Genomic DNA, 25,028 nt, shown 5'->3' on the forward strand with positions numbered 1-25,028 from the left:
CAGGCTTGATGATTATGATTGTCAAATGCCTCATCTATGTCTTGGGCTTAGAGCACGGTTGCTTTATTTGGTTGTAATTTACTAAATACTGAATAATACCACATTACTGTATACTAAAGCCATTCCTATAAACCTCAAACAATTTGCCAAATATGGGTGGTGACCATGATAAGAACAGCTTTTCAATGTCCAATGCAATAAGTACAATACAAGGGTGACAAGGACCATTTTTAGTAATCTGGGGTTCGTCACTTTGAGAAAACCACCATCTGGTGCATCAATCATGAGTTGGGGTTTTTAAGTATGAGGAATCTCAGGGCTATTCTGATTGTTTCATTTGCATATGGTACGGACCAGGAGAAGACTACAAGAGATGGAGCAGGGCTTCTTTAAAAGGGGGTGATAGGAATAGGATCTCACCTGCATCTGGTACCATTCCATTTGTGTACTTTTGATAGTAGCCTGAAAGATTTCTGTACCCTCTACCAATCACTGGACTCCATGGTCTCTGAGGAGTCACTGGAGCCACTGGACGGAGATTCTTCCGGGGGACTGTATGCCTGCAATGGGATTAGAATACAACACGGAAAATTGTTATGGAAATTGATACAAGAACGAACACCAAATAGTGTTTAATGGTGCATGTTTTTTTTTGTGTGTTTCTTTCTTTTGGGGGGGGGGCTGTTTGTTGTTTGAAGTTACTTTATTTTATATTCAAATACAACTGACCTGGTCTGATAAGACTGAAATTAAATTTGATTTCCATGCTATCAAAAGTATTATTTGTTGTATAACTTACTTTTCCCCAAGATCCTGAATGTACACTGTGACAGGTCCATCCTCAGGTTGTACTTCTTGAATGTGAGCATTATACAGTCTCTTGGAATCCTCTAAAACAACCTGTAAATAAAATGAAAAATGAACAACAAAGTTGTAATTTCTTTGTCCATCTCAAAAAAATATTACCGGTACTGTACTTTTTCATATTGAGCTTGGACAAAATTGCTACCTTGTCGTAAAACATCAAAGTAATCCAACAATGTACACAATGCATTCATTCCATTGAACACCCGTGCCTCTAATGATAAATGCCCACACAGTGACTTTTCAACTTGCAAAACAACATCAAATTATTATTATGCATATCAGATTAATCAAATAACAGTTCCAACATGACAATATGACAACAATGGATAAGATTTTGTGAAATTATCAACACTTCAAAAGTCTTCTGTGCTAGCTAGCATTGGAAATATCTTAATACACAAATTACAGCAGGGAACCAGTGGATGGATCTAAAAGGATACACTAGCATGAATTGATGAAATAAAAAAATGTGACATCATAACATCCATTGGGAGAATAACACAAAAGGTATTTCTCAGTTAATTAACTTTGTTTATACCTTTTGTGTATTCCCTCATTGGATATATCGTGTCACATTTTCTCATGTTTTTAATATTGTGAACAAGACCGATGATAACTTACCTGGCACTTGTCACCTGGAGCATACTGTAATCCAGTTGCTATCAAGTAATCTTTATGCTGTTGCTCTACAATCAAAATAAAGATACAAATAGTGATAGGCTGTATAAGGGTGTAGTTGCAAACAGCTTAGGGTACCAGCTTATTTGATGCAGCTTGGTGTTCTGAGTAATTTGACACCAATTTCATTGAAATCGGCCAAAAATTGAGACAGTGCCGGCCAAATAACGACACACAAGGGGGGGGGCAGATTTGTCCCTTATTTTCTAGTTTTAAGTGAATTTTACCACATTAAGGATTATGTAATGCATTTTTGGTATCTACTTACATAGTTTTAGGTCCAGGAAGGTCATTTATGCACTTTGTGTTAAATGAAACTTTTTAGTGTCCTTAAAATTAACGTTTTTGGGTAAAATTAGGCCGTGAGGGCGCTTTACCTTTTAGCGACCCATTTCGGAACCATTTTTGATTTTTAAGTTAATCATACTAGAGATAATCATCAATCATCCATATTCTGAAATTTTCAGCCATTTATCACATTTGTTGTGGCCGCGGCACTAATTTTTAATACAGGGGTAACCTGCCCATAGCAATATACAGGGGTCAACGAACTTTGTATCACATGTAAGTCAATGGAAGCGTCTCTACACATTTTCAAATGGGTACCACGCACAAGTGAAATAAGGTTGAGAGTTCAAATTTGGACAGAAGATGTTATTTATCAGTAACTTTGCTTTGATAATAAGAAATGATAAAATTTTAGTAGGGGGGATACGTAACAGCTATTAGGCTGAACAGCGCCCTCACATCCTAAATTGGCTCTTAAACTTGCATCGAAACATACAATTTGTGTAAAAATTGCATAAATATATCCAGGGACCCAAAATCATGTAAATAATCATTAGAATCCAACAAACAGCAAAGAAAATGCCCATAAGTGTCAAAAAAGTGAAAAATAGGGGGGATCCCAAGAAATCCCCCTTATGCGTCGCTTTTTTTTTGGCGGCACTGTCTCATTTTTTCAACCAATTTTTTTTAAAAGGTGTCAAAATGCTCAGGAGGATTAGCTGCTTCAATTCAGCTGGTACCCTAAGCTTTTTGAAACATCACCCTTTTTTTTGGGCTGTACAGCCTATCACTAATACAAAAGAGAAATTAATGTATGTATGTGCATGATGCAAAGCGGTGAGAAGAAACTAAACTCTACTTAAGGTTGGTCTGAACCCTGGAATTATGGAAACTTTCGGGCCTCATAACTTCTAAATTGTTGGTCTAAAGTATATAAAAGTATACATATTTAGAATGGTAAAGACTTGATAAGTTCATCTGTGAGGTCAAATTTGGGCCAAAGTGGCACTTTTGGCCCAAAATCTAAAATAACGGTTTTTTGGCCCACTTCTTTTGTGCACCGTAACAAAAAATTCTTGAGCCAAAATTTTTTTTTATTAATTTTTAAAAACTAGATAAAAATATTTAGGAGCTGGTTATTCATTTTTTTGAATTTCGACTTACTTTGAGAAATTTGCCAAAAATGGTCCAAAAATGCTGATTTTTCAAAAAATCATAAAAAGCCAAATTTTGGCACAAATTTCAAATATTTTTGGTGAAATTGGTCAAAATTCAAAAAATGAAAAACGTGTCCTAGATATTTCGATCTAGTTTTTAAAAATTAAGAAAAAAATAATTTTGGCCCAAAATTTTTTTGTTACGGTGCACAAAAAAGAAGTGGGCCAAAAACCGTTATTTTGGGGATTTTGGGCCAAAAGTGCCATTTTGGCCCAAATTTGACCTCACAGATGAACTTATCAAGTCTTTGCCATTCTAAATATGTATACTTTTATATACTTTAGACCAACAATTTAGAAGTTATGAGGCCCGAAAGTTTCCATAATTCCAGGGTTCAGACCAACCTTAATGGTTGAAAATTTCCTGAAAATTTACTTTTGTGTATACTTTTGCACATAAACATCCAAGCAAAATTTCCTGAAATCAGGAAATTTCCTTAAGTCTGGCATCTCTGTTTAATTGATCAAGTTTGCAATTCATTGGGATAAAAAATCGAATTAAGGTTATTAATTATTTTAAACTGTTGTGATTTGGTAGTTCACAGCATCTTACGAATGGTAGTGAGCTTAAGCAAAAACTGCATTGCTCAATTCATAGCGAGCGTGTAGAAGAATTAAAATATCACAGATATACTTTTATAGGTGCTGCGGTTCTTGAGTTACGTTGTGAAGAGGGCTGAAACAACAACACTTTTGTAAAACGTACATAACTAATTAACAACAATAAATTAGTTTGCAGAGTATACGATTTGTAGAATGAACTTTGGCAAAACATCAAGGTTGCTTCGACCAACAATACCTCGTCTACCCTTAAGTTCAAATTTACCATTTCAAAACATACAATGTTAATAATGTCATGAAGATTTAAAAAAAACATATTTTCTTCAGAATCGGATTTCAGATTTGTTATCAGCGCATATGAAAATAGCATACATCAAAATCATAGACAATTCTATGAACAGATTCTATCATGCTGTATCCACAATGACATTTTCATAAAACTCAAGTTATGGGTTGAAAGACTATTCTGTAATTGACCACTTTTGATCTTGTGACATATTTGATCAAGGCGAGTCGGAGCGGTACCCGATGTCAAGCTAACAGTGTTGCTCAAATATTGAGAAAAATAAAGCCCACACTAAAAGGGAAAAGTATGGGTTCAATAGGGGCGATCTGAAGACTGATTGTAATGGGTTTTATTTTTGAAGACATACATATACGTACCTGAAGACAGGTATTCCAAAACTCACTCAGTCCACTTTGACCCATTATGAGAAAAGCAGCTTTTTTTACTGATATGAGTGAGTTTTGCAACACCAAAGTATTCTATCTGCTTACCTTTCTTCATCTCATTCCAAGCATCAAATTCCACATTCCTGTAAATTTCTGGATCTAATGCTTTGGCTACTTTGTATGGTAGTGGAGGTCTTCTATGAGCCCTCACATTATCCTGGAAAGAAACAATTAAAAAGAGGAGAAACCCATCAAGGGAATTAGAAACAATCCTGGTTATGTTATACCATCTCATCATACATGTGACTTAGGTAGTGGGTCTCCTCGTCTCTGTTCACAACGTAACAAAAGCAACCGTCTTATGCTAGACATGTCAAAGAATCCATTTGGATCAGATGACGAGGACCCAACGTCATGAACAGAGATGAGGTGGCCCACTATACCCAAGTCATGTGTATGATCCTCTCCTGACTGAAAATACACCCTCTACAGTTGGGATACCTCCAACCAGAAGGATCATCCATCATCATTTTGATGATGCCTATCGACCATGATAGGCAAAACAGAAAATAATGAGTAAAATGTTTGAAAAGAATTTTTTTCTACTGCTTTATAAAAATTAAAGGTGATGAGAAGGTCAGATTTACCAGACAAGGCCATATAAAAGTACCAACACATATTTAAACTCTTTAAACCCTCAACATGCTGCAGAAGTTTGGTTATTGTTCTGAAGGTCATATTAGGACAGGAAATAATATTTCTACGATGAGCAAACCTCAATTTCTAACTAAGGGATGAAATCAAAACTCCACCAGTTCCGTCCGGTTCCACCCGGTTGCTTTTGTTCTAAACAATGGGAACCGGATGGAACTGAGCGGAACCGGCAGGCAACCGCCCGTCAGGTTTTGATTTCATCCCTAAGACACTGTTGCTTACCAGTATCTCTAGCTCTGGATCATTTTCCCTATTCCCATCCTGACTACCAAAGCTATCTCGTCTTGGTTTTTTCGTTGAGGATCGGAGGACTTCCACTGCTTCATCTGCTTCTCTGGGTAACTTGAACACATCTTTGTATAGGATCTCATAAATAACAGCTATGAAAGTAATACACACAAATTGTATAAATTCACTGTAGTAATGTTAAAACATCCTACATCACTCGAAATTTGATAGAAATTGTGATCCATCTCTTTGCAAGATATATAATAAGATTTTAAAGAACTACTATTGATACCATCTCGGGCCCATCGTACTTTGAATCAGAACTTCCCATGGCAGTATATATTTCTACATTATATACTACATGTAGTCAAGTTAGCTCAATCGATAAGGCGTTCGACTATGGTGCGAGAGGTTGCGGGTTCGAACCCTGGTGGTGCCTAGTTTGTTCTCGTGGAAAAATTGAGTTAGCTTGAAATTCCCTGGACAAGGAACTTACTGCTAACTTGTCTCGTTGTAACCCGTACGAAACTCGGGGAGCTGATCCTGGTTGCGATGGTTATTTGTGGAATGTCTAGGGTGTGCGCTCTTGAAGCAGCAAAGTCCCTGAATTGTTGTTTAAGGTTATACACAATTTTGCCATTTTCAGAAGCAAAATGGGATGCACGTAGCCCCCTTTAAACTTATCTATTTCTGGAAATAAATATCGGAGAGAAAAACGCAAAACTACGCCTAAAAGCTGAAAGTGTAAGGGTCATTATTATGCTTGAATTTTCCACTTGGCTCAAAATGAAATGTACTTTTCAAACATTTCAATTTTTTTTCATTTTCCGGAGCATCAAGATTTTTTGGAACACGGCCATAATTTCTCATTGAAGTGGCGATTTTGTTGGGAACTTGACGCACATTACAAACAAGTCAGTAAAAGAATGTGCATATTCATTCTTGATATTGGTTGTCTCGATTTTTTATGTAAGCTTAAAATGTTGGCGAATTTGAAGTAAAATGGCCTCCACTTGTATGTCGCTTTTGTAACCAGTAATAATAATTCCGTGCAAGATTTCATAGACAAAATTCTGACCTACATTATTTCTATAAACCCTCTTCTGCATGCAGGTGCTATTTAAATTTTTATTTCGATAGCAGAAAATTGAGATATTTGCTATTTTTCCGACTCGCTGCTGCCAAATTGTCCAGTTTCGCGATAAAAAGATACAGCGAAATCAATTTTTTTTTCGAACCATTTCACCTCGTTTAGAAGCTTGTGCTTTGAAGTACAAACTTCAAAAATCATATAGTGATTCTATATTTCAAGCTGCGTCATACTGTGTTTTTCTTACCTCTGATTGTCGCTGCTCAAGGCCAAAATTCAAATTTTTGGACAGAAGTGACACTCTCATTTTTTTTTTTAACACGCGTTGTTTATGTACGACATGTTACTTACGGGCTGTATTTGCTCGTCACAAAGTGGTGTTGCCGAGTTTGGATTTTAAAATATTTAGGTATTTTCTAGCTTAAAATCTAGCGCCAATGCTGCGCTTGCAACAGGTCCCGGGGGCACTCAACACAAATGACCATACGGTATGCTCCCCGAAAGACCCCCTTTTGGGTTTCGCAGTCTCGAAAGACCCTATATTTGACCAAAATAACACTCCGAAAGACCCTTGATTTTGATAATTTCAGCTCTAAAAGACCCCAAAATTGCTCATTCCTCATATTTCTTGTTTTTTCAGGCGATTTTCAACCAAAAAGCCAAGAAAGACCCTTGATTTTGACTTTTCAGCTCCAAAAGACCCCATTTTACTTGTTCACAGCGCGGTTCGCAGTCACCGAAAGACCCCTTGTACCGAACGCCGCAGCTCCCAAAGACCCACCACCTCAAAATTCCGGGAGCATACCCACCAAAACTTTTTGATGTGCCCCCCCCCCGGGCAACAGGTAGATATTTAGAAATCCATTTAAGATATGGGTATCATGGGTATGGAAATTGGGGATCCCAAAAAATTGGCATATGCCTACATGCCTACATATAGGCCTAGGCTATATGCAAAGGGATGGGGCATTTTGGCAGGCCAAGGGGAGGGGGCCACAAAATTTGGCAGTCCAGGGGGTGCGGACAACTTGCGATTTTCGGCTGGCCGAGACGGGAGGCAAGCGATTTTTAGCGAGTCGCTTGGAAATTTTGGCTTACTAATTAGTAGACTAATACTAGGCCTACCGGTACTGATTGCACAGCCTTTCGAGAAAGCAATTTTTTGGCAAGCCGGGGCCGGGGGAGGGAATAAATTTTGGCAGGTCGAAAGGAAGAATGACTTTACCTAGCACACATTAAAGGGGCATTCGTGATCCACAGCCTCATACAACCCCATAGGCCTACGTCCTTTCTCACAAGTTAAGATTTTTATACCAGTCATCCCGCTCTGGCCACATGTTTAGGCATTTTCACGCAGATCAATTCATTAAGCAATGGAAAATATTGCCAAATTTGAATTTCGTTTTAAAAGCCTATTCCCCATTAAAAAAAAACAACACTAATTTTGGGGGATTAAAAAGTTCTGTAAAATGAAACAAAAGGCTGCCTCAATCCTAATTATTCATTTAATAGGCCAGGCCTTCATTTCTGAAAATAGCGGAGCTCAGTTAGTCACTCTCCTATGTGTAGGCCTACTGAGGAGCTTGACAAGGAGCTCAATTATAATATCAATATTAAACCATAGGATTTTCAAGAAGTGAGCAGCTCAATAAATGCCATTGGTAAAATTATTGGGCCTGCGATTTTTATATTTTATTTGACTGTGATCCGTTTTTCTATAGGCTATATACATGCCTACACTGTATATAGGCCTACCTTTAAAATTTCTAAAATTGGCGGAATTGAACTACAAGCTCTAAATTTCTCTCAGCATAACCAAGGGCAACGGGGGAACGCCTAGCTATGGCCATACCCGTGAGTGGCGGAACCAGAATTTTTTTTCAAGGGCATGGGGCCTGGGGAAGTGAATTTGAGACGGGGCACTTATTGCACTTGAAATTGCCGCAAAAGTGGAAAATTACAGAATTGTGGGGATTTTGCCTAAAAACTGGATGGGAAAGAAAAAAATATTGGGGAAATGTTGCCCCCTAGCGGCGCCACTGCATATCCATCCATGATGCTAGAATGACGGAAGTTCTGGCGCTGAAATTCAATTTCAATATCACGAGTTTTTATCAGGGATTTTACCAAGGGAAGGCGATAGGTGTAGGATTTTGCTGATATACCAGGCAACACGAGAAAGGTGTGGCTAAATAAGGGAGTGTTCATTATAAATATTTTCCATTATCATACTTTTGACGCTTGAGAGCATAATTATTTGAAGCGTACATCGTGTCAGTCACATGGTCACATTATTTTCTGTTGAAAGAGAAACGCATGTCTCTGATTAGCTCGGGATTAGCTACTGCTTGGCGCCATGCGTGCTGGTCTGTTGTAGTCGAGTGGAAATGGGAAATTTATCATATGAACACCCGCAACTTTGCAACATCATCACGCAGCGGCGTAGCTGGGATTTTTTCCAGGAGGGCCCCAAATCCACCAAATTTCCCACTGGGGGCGGGGGCCCAAATAGACAATTTTTGCCAGGCTTATCATAATCGTATATGGTAGGCCTATTGAGCTGTATTGCATATCGTTTGGATTCCCCATCTCTCTGCCCCTCCTCTCACCCTCTCCTCTCTTTTTTCCTCTTCCCCCCCCCCTTCCCTCTTTTTTTCCTTGCACTAGGGGCGGGGACCCAAATAGGCAATTTTGCAATTGCCCCCCCGGCAGCTACGCTTACTGTCATCACGGTAGACATACGCGGTATAGGCCTACAAGCAGGGCTGTCAACTCTCACGCATTGCTCACGGTCTCACGCCAAGGTAGTATAATCTCACGCCTAGGTAATAAATCTCACGCAAAAAGCTGGAAAATGAGTAAAATCTCACGCATCGTCATGAATAATTTGTTGCTCCTAAACTGTGGCACATCCACGAACCCGAGGGAGAGACCTCCGCGGGTAAAAACACACCTCTAGCGGGACCAGATTTATAATTTAAAATAGGCCTACATTTTGGAAGCCAGTCATCACGACAAAACGGGCCATGGCAGTGTTAATGGTATTAACACTTTGATTTTAGGCTTAAATAACGAGTGTAGGCCTATAAATTGCAAATTTGCACACACCCGGGGGAACCCTCTCAAGCTGGTTTGGGTAAGGATGTGAGGCTGTGACTCCGAAAAACTGCGGTACGATTTTAAACCAAATTTGAAGAAAACAGACCCAAAATTGTATCAACTTTTGGACTGAAAGTTTTCGCAAATTTTTACTTTTTCGAGAAAATTATTGAAAATACCCTTCTTGAACCTAATTTTCATGACACTGAGGGTCAATAAAATCATGGCTAAAAATACAACAGAGTCTAAACTAAATGGCTGAAAATGCACCCCAAATCTGCCGCACATCCCCACGACACATTTCACCTTATAGATTTTGAAAATTGTCGCAATAAAATAGGCCCGAACTTATCCCAAATTATCCCCCGAAAAAATATTTTTTTGCAGGTGAGGTTGGAGTCTTATTATTTTTATTCTCAGAGAGGATAGGGGTTGATATTTTTAGCAGAGTACAATTTGTCTTGTTTTTTGACGTTGAAGTTCCAGATTCTTTTTTTTATATGTTATTATTCATTTATTTATTTATACCCCGGGATTTATACCCTGTACGTGGGGGAAAAGTACACACGGCAGCTACAGAGAAACCACGAAAACCTCCTGTGAAGTGCATGAAAATGCCCCGAAAATGTGCCAACCGAAACACCCGAACAGGAAGATAATATAAAAAAACAAAACCAAAAACCCAATTCTTTGTCCCCACTAAAGTATATTATGAACACTCCCTTATGAAGTCTGCCCTCTTCCGGCTATTCTGGTAGTAGGCGTTGACAATTACCTTCATATTTTTGAAGCATGTTTGAACCCGATTTGTTCTCTATTCACATTTTAACGTTGCAAGTAACATTTCAAGACCTCTATTTGTGACAGGTATTTAATTATCTTGCTAGAGATGTGCCTAAAGTTGAAATTCAATATTTCGGATCGCAAAGATCGAGAGATATAAAGTTTAACACCATGGATCATATGGGCGTCTTATATGAACGATTACGATAACTAGGCAAAAATGGCTGGGATACAGGTTGTGTAAATACTACATGAATATTCATGAACTATACAGATTCCATTCTTCTCTAATAATAAAGATGTCAATCACTCTCCTAGACGACAGTTGCTTGGCGCTTGTAAACAAATCGAATAATAGTGCTTGATAACAGCTGAAAAAATAGGCTAAAAACACATTTTCACACAATTTTTTCCGGATTTTTTAATTTCACATGATAAGTAGACATATTTTCTTACGTATAAGGTAATAATATATTTTTTCTGGAGGTAAAGCCCTTCAACACTTTGTTTAACCTTAATGGTTTATGGAATGATGTGGGCCGTAGTGGTCAGCGACAACCTGTAAAGTGTGCTGAGGATCAACGCCTAGGCGTTGTGCCTGTGCGTAGCGCACTATAAATCACTGCGCTTTTCTTTTTTTTTTTTTTTTAGGTGGAGTATACTACACTCTCCTCCTTAAATTTCTTGATACTATGTTCGACATACCTTGGCATATGGCAGCAGCTTCTTGAAATCTCTTTCTGAAGACACTGTCATAGTGATTGCCATGAGAGAAACACAACATAACCTGCATTAGAAAAATAAAACAACATTCATATAATGTTTTATAATACTGATAGTGATACATCAAAAAACAACTTTTAAGGTGGTACTACACCCCTGGCCAATTTTGTGCCTATTTTTGCATTTTTCTCAAAAATTAGAGCGCATTGGTGACAAGTAAGATATGTATATATTATAGGGGCAAGGACTACAACTACTGCACTAAAAATTTTATTACCGCACAGACAACAGTTGTGGAGTTACAGTCAAAAATGAGGGAAAACCAATATTTGATCAATAAATCAATAACTAAGTCTTGAGTCACTGAAATTCCAGTGTAGTAACTGGATTCCTTGCCCCTATATACATAACTTTTGACGAGTGTTTTATTAGTTTTTGAGAAAAATGCAAAAATAGTCACAAATTTATCAAGGGGTGTAGTACCACCTTAAGATGACAAGAGTATTTTGTATGTGGATTTATGGATATCCAAACTGCAGTTTAAATTTTTTTTTTAAGTGACAGATTTGACTTACCTTATCCTCAAATCCATTCTGAGTTACATTGGTGGGTGCCTGCTCTGGCTCTTGGTATATGACAAAATCACGCCTAAAATGAAAAGCCAAGTTGAAAACGAAAAAGTAACAAATGAAAGGATAACTATGAAAATGAAAAGGTAACAATGTACTGAGTTTATGATCTACTTTTACTGAGCATTACACAAGTTTCACTGCATACTGACTTTGCAATATTTTGTGAACATGCCTTTAGGCCAAAAAAAAAAAATTGTTTGTTTGTCCATAGAGGCTTATGAAACAGTTGGGTCGGTAGGTCGGATTTTTTTTTATTATATTTTATATTTTTACAGATATTGCACTTGAAACTGACAATTTGAAGACTGGTAAATAAGTCAAAACACACAGCACTTTACTGGTTTAACTCTTGAGATGGTTCTGCATGTTATACTGTTAATTTTCTTTACATTTTCTTTCTTTAAATTTATACTAACAACTGTTTTATACGAAAATCGATGCCAAAAAAATAAATAAAAAAAAAAAAAAAAAAAAAAAGACAAGGTCGGGACCAGGGTACATGGTCGGTCGGACGTGGACAAACAAACAATTTTTTTTTTGGCCTTAGACATGAGATTGTCAATGTAAACTAGAGTTTCTTGGAAATACCCATTACATAATATGGATATTGGCAATGTTCAGAGAGCTCAAACTGTGGAATATCTGGTCTTTAAACTGTATCTTAACAACATCAGGAAGAAAAAAGAAAAGGGGGAGAGCAGAAGGAAGGGAATGGGAAATTAAAGGAGTGAGGGATGAAGGGAAGGAGAGGAGTAAGAATGGGGAAGGAACGAAAGGGAGTAAAGGATGAAGGGAAGAGAGCAGGTAGAATGAGGGATTGCAGTGAAGTCTACTTGAACTGCAATTAAGGTATATAATGTCAAGTTTAAACCCATACTTACTTATACATAAGAGATAAAGCACTAATTTCAACTTGGCCAGCCCATTCCTAGATAGGAGAAAAAAAATCCCAAATACCTTTATTAACATCAATAACATCTATTTAGTTTTAAGCAAAAAATCCAAAATATTAGATACTCATAACAATTATATTCCTAAATTAGGACATTCACAATTTATGCCCTGCACTTAATTATAAGCCCTGCATGACGTTAGCTAATGGTTCTTTTAATTAATTAAGTTAACATCTGCAAATCCAGGTAATTAATTGTCTCAGTGTGAACTACTACATGTACACATCTTTTTTGGATCTCTCCCAGTTTCTCAGATAGTAATTGAAATCAAACATACCTTAGGATTTCTCAGTCTGTAGATATGATGATCAAATGGTCCTTCAATAAACTGGTATGGAAGAATGAAACAGAAAAATAAATTAACAGGTGAAAACAGGGTTTTTTTTTTTTTTTTTTAAAATTATGTAAGTTAATTTATTGCTTAAATTGACTGTTTTACTTCATTCTTAATGCTACAACATTTTTATACAATCAAAATACCTCTATGTCGCTTTATCAGGTTTATCTATTGCTAAAAATTCATCTTAGATTCATCAAAACATAATAATGGTTGCATTAGGATTTAAACTGTTTATATGAGACCAAATTTTAACCAAAAGTCTTAATGATATTTTACAAGTTGACCTCAAATAACCTTTGATGACCTTGAACACCACCAATAGAGGGTTCCCATAGTGCAGCTGAGACCCCATGTGCGGATTTGAACATATGACACCTAACTTCTTACTGCATTTTTAGCTAGTTTTGTTTCAAGGTGCTTACATGCTGTTGTTTATAATGTGGTTTAAATATTTCCTATGTGCTACAACAACATAAAAAACAGTGAACAAAGTTATGCTGCAAGTTTTTCAGATATTTCTGCTTTATCGCATCATTTTGCTCTGCTTAAAAAAATTGCAGATAGAATTTTAATTTGCACACTAGATGAATTTGAAGCAAAAAAGCTCATGAACTATCTAATGTACCAAACATACTGCTTTGTGTTTTATTTGCTGCCAAACTTGAAGCAAGTGAAAAGTACAGTATGTGAAATCACAAACCGGCTCTCTGAATTCAGAGGAGTCTGTGAATTCACAGCACCCCAGAACTGATCAATGTACTTACTGGTTCAAAGCGTTCCCTATTATGTTCTATGAATCGTACACAAGCTTCTCTTACTTGCACATGTAGGGCTTGAGTGTAGAAAACCTGTAGAAAATGCAATATAAAATGTTTAATGAACTTAATGATTTGTCAAAACACCTGTGGGGTGGGTGGGGGGGGGGGGTGGGCTGTGCAATGTGTACCCGAGGGGGCAATTCTGGCTTAGATTCCCCCTTTTGACATGCTATAAATAACCTATTCCCCTTTAAATTTCAATGTGCCAAATATATTTTCCCCCAGGGCTTGAACTTCTACCCTTTATGCAGTTGACCCGGGGGCACTCATATTCTTTTTGGTAGGAGTGTGCCACCGCCAGTTTCGAACTTGAGGTCTAGGGAACTGATCGACCGGCAAAAAAGCAGGGTCTAGGGCCACCAATGGGGGTCTCAAGAACTGATTCAGGGTAATTTTTAATTTTGGTGCATTTTTGCCACAGATTTTCTTAAGGCACTTGAAACTTGATTATGAGTTTAGCGTCCACCGCCCGCGTTATGAATTTTGTGCCGCGTTTGAGATGTAAAATCTGAAAATAATTCATTATTTTACAAATTACTACTAAACCAGAAAGAAAATTTGTTCTACAAAATTTTTAAACCCATTTTTTTCTATTTTAACCCTTTGAAAACTATAGAAAGCCTAGAGAACTATAGAGGTTATCCGTGTTCTATAAGCTGCATATCCTACCAGCGACTCCTATACCTTGTTTAGGACTTTCAAAAGAGGTACCTGCATGTGCAACCATGACTATTTCAAAATAGCCCGCCAAAGTCATGCAGGTAACTCCGAGGTCGTGCATTGAATTAGTTTGAATGAGGAATACTACGGGAACCAGCGCCTTTTGTTAGAAGTCACGCATGAGTAAAGTGGATAACCTCTATTAGATGAATACATTTAAATATTTTAGCATTAAAAATATACAGGTTTTTGACCCTTGCTCTATCCAATTATTTCAATTATACCTTTGGGATAATAGACTAGAAAAGAAATCAACCTAGCCAAAATATTTTTACCAGATGGACATTGTTGATTTTAAATATTAAAAAAAATTTAACTAGGAAAGACCTAGTTTTGACAAATTGGTGCCAAAAATTTATTTCATAATGTTCTGCATGATTGTTATTTTTGTATTTAATGAGTCAATCCCCCCCCCCCCCATTTTTCCCTATCCTCAAATGTATACGGAGAGGTTAGTACAAATTGGAGTGAAGAAGACTGGCATAGTATACTTCGGAATACATTTAGTTTCTTTTAAAACTTGAAAAACAAAAAGCAAGATAATTATACTTTTATAAATGTTTATGTGTGTTTGTGACATTATATTGCGACTGGCGATACCCAATTAGAATGAACAAAAGTGCTATAAGCATTGGTAAAAGGCCGCTGATAATGAAACCTTGAAAATAATGAATAATGAATAATGAAATAGTTGCCTCATTATGAGCGGAAAAAAATGGGACGCTAAACTCAATATCAAGTTTCAATAGCCTAATAAGAATCAATTTCGATTCTTGTCAGAAATTGTGGATCAGGGAAACTATATTTTAATCCAAAAAAGCAAGAGTAAGATATCCTTTGAGTAAAATTTGCCTATTTTGAACAGTCTTAAAATTTTGTTGAAGTGCAATTTTAGCAACATTTTTGATGCGATCGCCTGTCGTGATCAACTGTTTACTTCTGAACTCCATTGACTTATGGTGTCATGCTTCAGCGAATCTGACTAGATTTTCAATGCAATGGTTTCTAGCCTTATGTGAAGCTTCTTCTTCTTCTTTCTTGGTTGAGTCGGCAGATTCAGAATAGCTGTACTATAAAATGCCAACTTATCCAGGAACCTAGGACTGAGTGCAGATATCAGAATCGGGGATGATCCCCTTTCTCTTTTCGAATAGTTCTGAAACTTTAACGGAACATCGCACACACACTACCTATATCTGCACGTGCTAAGCTGATATGGAGGGCGAGAAGAAATTTTACAATTAAATTCTGTGATGAAACTGAACTCAATTGAAGGATTCCTGACCATTTAGGAACTTATTGTAGGTATGCTAGGTGAATTCAAATTTGCCATCAAACTGCATCATTTTATATATCAAATTAAAGCTCTTGAGTAAAGAAAGCCAAAACTGAAAACCTTTTTGTCATAGCACTTTCCGTAGCAAAGTTACATCTTGTCACTCAAAGATTGACTTTCATCAAAAAGATTCTGCTAGCAAAATTCCCCAAAACAGCATTTCGGCGGTGTTTCTAGATCTTTATAGTCTCATGATGATAGCAGCCTTTTTTAATGGAACTGCTATCAAAATCCCTCTAAAATTCCATGTGCGATTGTCTTATCACCATAAAAAATCATATATTTGGGTCAAGTGAAGTACCGTATAGAAAACATATTTATGTAGGTTTCCTTGACCAGCCTGTCCAATCTGTTCTTTTAAATTTCTATGTAAATATGTATTGTGTTTGGGCCCCGGTCTAGACGAATTTGGCTGACTACAGACTAGCAAATGTGTTAACTACATATAAGGTTTGCCTTTCATACACCTACTTATTGGAAGGGAGGAGAATTTTCACCTAAGGCAAGCCAATTTGGACTCTCGTCGATCGTATCTCCCGGCTGATAGCTGTACTATTAAACGCCAACTTATCCAGGAACCTAGGACTGAGTGCATGACCAGATATCAGAATCAGGGATGATCCCTTTCTCTAAAACCGCTCGGCCATTCTCTCGGTCAACGGACTGACGTCACAATGGGGAAATAGCCTTGTAAAACCAGTGTACGCATGTGCAGATCCCCTTTCTCGAGCTGGTTGCTATGCGCGCGCTTGTGCAAAGGGGACGAAGGAGACAATGTTCCCGGATGTCCGACAGAGTGAATCGGCATCTCGCCCTCTCAGCAGCTCAGTGAGCAAGTTCTTGGCTAGACTTCTGGTTCTGTACAGTTCAACACCCCAAGTGGGGAAAAGTGAACCAGACTTCTCGAGCAATAGGTACTTCAACTGCCGCCCTGCTGACTAAACATGTCAGACAGCCCTCGAATTAACCCACGGCACCCATGGCATTTTGCCGTGGGTGCCCATCCCCACTGCCGTAATGCCCTCAAAATATGTGCTTTACCCAAGGCAGTCACTTGCCGTGCCCTCTAATGAAGTTGCCGTTGGTACCCCAGCCGTGCCCCTTCATTATAAAATCATCTATCTATTGTTTGTGTGTGTTTTCTTCACTTTTGAGAAATTGCCTTGGTGCCCTTCTCAAATTTTCAACAGTTGCCATGATGCCCTCTTGAAATATTACAAACTACCATGCTGCCTTGCCTTTTCAGTGAAAATCCAAGGCAATTTTCAACTTGCCCTAAAAAAGTTGCTGTGCCCCTTCAGATCCTTAATTCGGGCTGATGTCAGATCAGATGTAATTTGTAATTATAACATGAATAATAAATGTAAACATTCGATGATTCAGAATTAAAACTCACTTCTACTTCTACTTCTAAGGTAATACTGGACAGGACCAGGCGGTATAAATATCCAGACTTCCGGTTACATGTCAACTTCTTACACACAAAACAACTGAGGGTGCAGATAACCAATTAAAAGGGGTGCGCAAATATACAGTGACTGGAGTGAAGTTTAGATGCTTGCAGAGGTGGAACGTCCGGCTGGCCTGCCCATGTACAGCTGTGCCTTGTGGTCGTTCATGTACTTCCATGCATTTGTGTTGAAGGATTTGGCTGATGTTGATTGAGTGATGACACTGGCTGGGAGTAGACTCCACTGCCTGATGGTCTGTGGGTAGAAGCTGTTCTTGTAGAGCTGTTCTGGCTGGATAGTTGATGAATTGGTCAGGTCTATGGCTGCGAGTAACTGGCCTGTCTGTGTTCACTGGTTGGAACTTCCCGGGAACTGTGAGTGGTGAATCTCCAGAGTTGATCTTGTGGAGCATTGTGAGGCGTGAGATGGTTCTTCTGTCCTGAAGTGAAGGCCATTTCAACTCCTGGGTAACACTGGCTGTACGCTGGTAATTCCTCTTCACAAAGCGAGCTGCCTTCCGCTGGACTGCCTCAAGGGTTGAAATGTGCTTCTGGTAGTGAGGATCCCAGATGGTGCCTGAGTATTCCAGAACTGGTCTAACTATGGAGAAGTAGGCTTGTTGTTTGATCTGCTCAGGACACTTGTACAGGTTACGCTGTTAAGAAGTTGAGTGATCGCTGAGCTTTGCCTGCTATGTTCTTTATGTGTAGTCCCCAGTCCAGATTAGATGTAAGCTCGACACCAAGATATGGGTGGTTCTCAACTTGTTGAAGGTCAGCTCCCATCATCATGATCATGTTGTAAATTGACTTGACTAGAGTTAATACCCGTATGCATAAATGATTATTAAGCTCAATATGCCCGTACATGTATGCATAACAGCAACATAGCTGGAACCCACATGACCTTTGACCTCTGTTTGATGACCTTTGACCTCGGATGACATTAATTAATTAATGAATTTGTTAATCAATCAATTTTATTTTATGTATTTATTTATTTATTTATTTATTTATTCATATATCTGACCATTTCTTTCTTCATTTAAAGGGTTAATATAAAGTGGTATCAGCCTAATCCTAGGGACTTTTATTTACCGTAGCCCGATTCCTCAGATTTATTGTACCAAGTTTAAGCTCAATCCAGCTGATAGGATACTGTTGCACCCCCTTGACCCCTTATGACCTTTGACCCCGGATGACCTGTTGGATGACCTTTGACCTCAGATGACATTACTTATTTACCGGTAATTAATTAAATCAATTAATATATATATTTACTTGTTTTACTGACTGCACTTTCTTTCTTCCTTCATTTGATGGGTTTTATAAAACCCACAGTGGAAGACATTGGCTTTATAGAGTTGGTATATTGTGCAAGGCTTATACATGTATCAGCATGATCAGAGCATATCATCAGAGCTATTTATAGTTAGTACGGTAAACCGTGAGGACCACAGCTTATGTACATCTACCTCCAACAGCCTATACAATTAAGTCGCTGGTTGAAAGGGACGAGGTTGTCAAGCGTTAAGCCTGCAAGGCCACTAAGACTAGGTTGAATTTGCGTTGAAGAAATCCGGCTAGAGTTAAGACTCGGGCTTCGAGAGCGGGCTAGGCTTAGTAGCCTCAAGGCCACCTTAAGACTACGGCTTAATAAGACTCCTGTCGGGAAACTCGCCCTTAGAGGCTTTTACAGTATGGCACCTTTGAAAGGAAAGTCATGGAATCTAGTCACATTGGGACAAGTGAAGTAGATATCTGTGCATCTATATTAGAACTCAAGGAATCTCCCATTGTCTTTTTCAAGAAGAACTTTTTAATCATAGGTGTTTTATTAAGAATCTCATACCCATATGCCAAATTGCATGTACAGACATAAAAAAGATATTGCACAGTCATTTTTTAAATAAAAATTCCCTTTAAAAGGGAAGGCCAGCCTCAATGCAGAAGAGGTCTTGTAAATAGTTTGGGTCACCGTGAAAGGCATTTTTTAGGATCACGCTTACATCCATGTTACATGACAGTTCACCAAACCATCAATGGTGAGAACATGCACACTGAAACAGCAAAAACATTAACTCCTATAACTCCTGTCAACTCTTTAATTCATTACTCCAAATTGTTCTGTATTTTTGTCTTTACTGCTTTTTACCCATGCTTATTATTAAAATCAAAAAATACACTGCAGTTGTTAGTTAACTTACATGCACATTTTATTTTAAAATGATTTTATATTATTTCGCAATGTATAGTTTACTATAAAGATAGTGGCAAGCACATGATAAAGGACTGATCATTCACTACAATCTTCACTTTTAAACTGTATTTTTTGAATGTGTTGATTGTTAGTCCGAAACTCCTGCAAAGCTATGGGCATGGCATCTTACCTACTCCATTCTGTAATAGTCTGCACTATGTGTTTTCTCAGTCTTCAATCATTTTGTTGAATGTAATTTTATGAATCAAATAAAAAAGATAGAAAGTGGCCTCACTTTAGTTATGTGTCATTTTACAGTATTTATAATTTATAAAGTAAGACAATAATTTATTTATTTTCTATAAGTGCATGTCAAAATATGGGATATATTGTTCAATATTATAGCTAGCCCTAAAAACTTTATTTTCCATCGGATTTTTCCCGTTGAAAAGACAAAACTGATGTTAAAGATAGCAATAATATCATCAATAACATTTTGAGTCAATTTTATCCATAAAACGATACATGATAGGATAGATAATTACTTTGACTTCAATGTGGTCCATATAATGAAGATTTTGATTCTACAACATTATTAGATCTGTTATCAACATATCAATTATGCACTCACAGGCAACCAAACATCATGCTATGCTCAGTAGTCCACTGATATGACCTTGTTCCAGTGATCATTCCCCACTAATTACTAATTGTTGACCATGTCATTTTTTTATGCTGATTGCTGAACAAGTTTATGTTTATATGTGTAGGCCTAACCTATGATAACTTTTTAAGTCATAATTAATTCAAACATAACTTTGGCATTACCGTACTCAATCGTTTTCTTTCGTTGAAACGGCAAAACATACTTTCTTTTCCTTGCAAATCGAATTAGCAGACATCAAAAACATTTCCACCACAAGAAGTGAAAAAAATAATTCATACCAATAGAAGAAGGCTATAAACTTAGCTAATCTTTAGTGTACACAAATCCCATCTCAGAATTAGATACCAGCCCTATGGGCTGGCGAAAATACATCAAAATATAAAAAGCAAAATAATTTATTAGGTAACCACAACAATGGGATTGGGTACTCGATAGTAGCAGCGGTAGTAGCCGCGAAGTACCATTGCAGCAGAGATACTCCGTCGCCAGGAATCTTGTAGTGTACTATTACATATTACATGTATTAGCACAATCTGTGCAAGAAAAGAGCCCTGGCCTTGCAAACATGAAAAAGTTAATACATGAATGAATTATTTCCCAATAATTTTAACAAATTTTTTTTTAAATATATAAAAAAAATAATAATAATAATATTAATAATACAATAAAATAATTACCTCCGATTTCAGTGTAATACTTTTAATGTGACAGTTTATAAATAGGCCTATATGTTCCCAAATCTGTCTACAAATTTATTTAACCATTGCATAATTGATAATTAAAATAACAGTGTTCAACCCAAGTTTTGGAACTCAAAGAAAATACTTTAGTTTAGTTATATTCAAAATTCAATGACCATTTCCTGTATTATACAATTTCAAAACATATAATCACACTATTACACATGCACAATCACAGAGACTATAGACACATAAAGAGCAATATAATATGCAAATTGTGACCACCGGACAGTAGCTTGGTTCTAAGCTATCAAGATGTCATTTTGGTTCACTTTGGTGGACAGTCATCAGGGCCCCACAATTAACTTTTCTTTGTGTGGATGCTAATACACACATGCAAAGGTATGATCAATGCATATGAAAACATTCGGGCAGTGCAATGGTGGTCAATGGAACAAATCTCGATATCTCGTCATGTTTTCGCCGTCTATTCGATGTCCGTGGCAATATTTGTCCTTAGTCCATCTTATTATTTGCTTCTCTGATACAAGATGAATTGAAAACCTGTTGCAAACTTGTCAAAGCACGTCGGTAAACGAGGCAAATAATGCGATTGATTTTCACAACTATCGTGCCATGGTCTCACTGGGCGCAGCCATGTTTGTGATCGAGGTCAGAGGTGAAATCTGTTAATCAAACTACTTTGCGATATTTTAGGGAAATATTTTGCCGAAGGCATTGAGGTGGTGTGGCCTGATTCCTCAGATTTATTTTACCAAGTTTAAGCCCAATCCAGCTGATAGGGTACTGTTTCACCCCATTGACCCATTATGACCTTTGACCCTGGATGACCTTTAGGATGACATTTGACCTCAGATGACATCACTTATTTACCGGTAATTAATTAAATCAATTAATTTATATATTTTTATTGTTTTACTGACTACACTTTCTTTGTTCATTCATTTAATGGGTTAATATAAAACCCACAGTGGAAGACATGGCTTTATAGCAAGAGTTGGTATATTGTGCAAGGCCTATACATTAGGCACCGGAGTTTTGCGCGGTCCGCGCAAAAGTGCACATTTTCGCGCATTTGGGCGTCCAAAGCGCATTTTGGGTTCCATCGAGAATGTTCACGATTTTGACCCATCGATAAGCTTAAAGTTAAAACTTACGATTTTATGCCCCAAATCGGCAGCATTTACAAGAAAATTCACGCAATATTGGTTCTAACTTCACTTATGTACATCAAAATACAAATAACGATCATTAAACCAAGCATAATGTGGGGAAATTTACCCTTGCTTTCGACATTTCGATCGACGATTTGTGATGGTCGCCATCTTTATTTTTTATTTTTTCCAGAAACTGGAAATGAACCCGGAAATGAACCGGAAGTCGGTCGTAATTGATTGACATGCCATCGTTTTACCGATGTTTTTTCGTGTTTTGCATTGATAACAGGGGATCACGCATTTTGACCTATTTTTTTGGCGCATTTTCGCGCATTTTGAAAAGTGGCCAGCGCATTTTGCTGTTTTAAATCACGCAAAACTCCGGTGCCTACTATACATGTATCAGCATGATCAGTGCATATGATCAGAGCTATTTATAGATTAACAGAGAGGACATTCAGGGTGCAATACCATACTGTGGATTTTGGATAAACAAAAAAAAATCACATTTTCGCCGATTTTGAGCCCAATTCTTTATCGATCTCAACCATATGTGACCTCTGCGTTCCCCTCGCATCACGGATTCTACCCACCGAGTTACAGCCCAATCGGACCAAGTTTAAAATTTGACCTTTGACCTTCGACCTCGGATTTCGACCGAAAGTAGCTTACGACATTCCCCGTATTTTTCTGCATCCCCCGTGCGAATTTGGCGAGGCTCGGATCAAAACTGACGGAGCTTTTTACCCACATACACGCATAATACACACAACATTTGGCAAATTATAGTAAGATGCTGGAACGCTTTTTTCCTTTTCTGTGTAAGCTACTAGTACTAGTGCCGTACTATTACGCTATGTTTTATATTCGGCGAGGATGACGATATTTACATCCTGAACTTGCAAACGGCCACAATGTGTTTTACTTGATATTTTTCACCCCTAAATAATCTTGTATAATTCCCTGCAATACCCTATACGTGATAACAACTTACTTATCTCTCGAGCGCAATACTTCAAGCTTCTGGATGGGCACTGAAATGTGCAAAAAAAATCCAATTTCTTGCGCTCTCACCTTCGAAATTTCCTGCTCATCGCAAATCTTGTTTGCATGGACAACGTAAATAAATATGGCCGCCCTCGCACTTAGGGTTCATCCCATTAGTCTTCAACTGCTAAGCACGGTCATTTCGTTCCACTATGTTTACTAGCTTCAAAATCGGGGCTGGAAGACTTGGGCAAAAACTAAATTTATACTACACCGCTAAGCGACAGCGATTTTTTTTTTTTGCCAATGAGGTAGACCACTTTTTGTTATGTTGGAAAAAGCGCGTATCTCATTGGTCAAGTACTGATCGGCGATGGAGTATAAATTCAGCTTAGCCGCGCATGCTCCATATGCCAGTTTAAAAGTAAATACTCGAGCATGCAATGAGAGAAACTGCACTGAAAACGTAACTACAAATTGTTTTTTTTAAGGAATGCATTGACGTCGATTGTACACCAAAACCTCGTATTATATACAAGCAACAATTTGGAGTGGTTCATATAAATGCTGGTGAGACAAATTCAACAAAAAGTTACATAAATACGGTGAAATACCACCATGGACTTTAGCATTGTAACCACTTCAGTCGCTATACAGTGGGTATCCCAGGCAAACCTTAGTTAACCCATTTACTAGTCAGCGAAATTCGCCGAAACCGGGGCCCAAACACAATGCATATTTACATCGAAATTTCAATTTTTTTTGAGAATAGGTCGGTGAAGGAAACCTACATAAATACGTTTTCTATACTAATAATACTTCACTTGACCCAAATATATGATTTTTTATGGTGATAATCAAGTCGCACATGGAATTTTAGAGGATTTTGACAGCAGTTCCATTAAAAAAAGCTGCTATCGCCATGAGACTAAGATCTAGAAACACCCCTAAATGCCGTTTTGGGGAATTTTGCTAGCAGAATCTTTTTGATGAAAGTCAATCTTGACAAGATGTAACTTTGTTACGGAAAGTGCTATGACAAAAATATTTTCAGTTTTAGCTTTCTTTACTCAAGGGCTTTGATTTGATATGTAAAATGATGCAGTTTGATGGCAAATTTGAATTCACCTAGCATACCTATACAGACATGACAGACGGTAACTGGACATTTCATCCCCTCGCATTTTCATCCCCTGGACATTTCATCCCCTGGACATTTCATCCCCTCATGTTAAAACGCTATTGTAGCGTTCTTTGAGCGTGACAGTAAAAAGATTGCATATGAATATAATAATTGTTTAGGATCTTTAGAAGGAAATAATATCTTTATTTAAAATTAGTCTTATTTATCCAATGTATGCACTGTGTTCTGTATGAGCTATCAGTATTATCACCAGCTGATCACACGTATAAAAATCGATCGATGTTGAATGGCAATAGTGCAATCAATTTACCTATTAAGCGGCTTGTAGGCCCCCTACACGGATGATTCTAATTCAATATTACGCCTAGTATTATTATTAAAAGTATTATTATTTTGTTATTTTACCGAGGTAGGCCTATCGTTATCATTAATATTTTTATTATTATTATTTATATTATTATACTTTGTTTTTGTTGTTGTTGATATTAGCCTGGACTATTTAAGCTAAAGTGTATTTCTTCTCTTTCTTCCTGTTAAATTTATGTATTTATTGTGTATTGTTTATGTATCTATAGGCTGTTAATTTATTTATAATTATTATAATTATAATTTATGTATTTATTATTTATTTTCTTTGTTTATTTATTTATTATTATTTCCTTAGTTGTTCATCAAACAAAATTACCATGTATCTGTTATGTGGATAGTATGTTATATTCTTAAAGTGATCAAATATGTCTGCATACATTGTATAGGCCCTAGGGAAGGATCATGGCAATATTTTTGTATTGTCCACTTGATGAGGTGATTAGATTTAGTGCAATGTCATGTTATACAATAGGAACAATAGCCGTCAGCCGAATGGTTACTTACAGGAAGTTGAACTCTTTCAATCAGTGGAATCTATATACATATAACTATATTGCCAGTTTTAGTCGTCCAATTGGGCGACTTTTGACTTCCGTCCCGACAAACAAAGTGCTCCCATGATTTCGTGACATTT

The 25,028-nt window shown here is 37.4% G+C and overlaps 1 protein-coding gene across 5 annotated transcripts in view; it reads right to left on the reverse strand.

Annotated features, from left to right (window-relative positions):
* Nucleotides 1–25,028, reverse strand: part of LOC140160656 (OTU domain-containing protein 4-like) — a 50,736-nt gene that overhangs the window by 22,909 nt on the left and 2,799 nt on the right. For all 5 annotated transcript variants that reach the window (XM_072183926.1, XM_072183928.1, XM_072183927.1 and 2 more), the window contains exons 2-11: nucleotides 13,610–13,693; nucleotides 12,783–12,833; nucleotides 12,434–12,480; nucleotides 11,496–11,568; nucleotides 10,903–10,984; nucleotides 5,220–5,377; nucleotides 4,389–4,500; nucleotides 1,489–1,553; nucleotides 800–900; nucleotides 421–560 (exon numbers count right to left, since the gene is read on the reverse strand). In XM_072183926.1, the coding sequence (XP_072040027.1) occupies nucleotides 421–560; nucleotides 800–900; nucleotides 1,489–1,553; nucleotides 4,389–4,500; nucleotides 5,220–5,377; nucleotides 10,903–10,984; nucleotides 11,496–11,568; nucleotides 12,434–12,480; nucleotides 12,783–12,833; nucleotides 13,610–13,693 (913 nt within the window). The remainder of the gene's footprint in view (nucleotides 1–420; nucleotides 561–799; nucleotides 901–1,488; nucleotides 1,554–4,388; nucleotides 4,501–5,219; nucleotides 5,378–10,902; nucleotides 10,985–11,495; nucleotides 11,569–12,433; nucleotides 12,481–12,782; nucleotides 12,834–13,609; nucleotides 13,694–25,028) is intronic.

The sequence above is a fragment of the Amphiura filiformis genome, chromosome 9 (assembly GCF_039555335.1).
Source record: "Amphiura filiformis chromosome 9, Afil_fr2py, whole genome shotgun sequence".
Lineage (NCBI taxonomy): Eukaryota > Metazoa > Echinodermata > Ophiuroidea > Amphilepidida > Amphiuridae > Amphiura > Amphiura filiformis.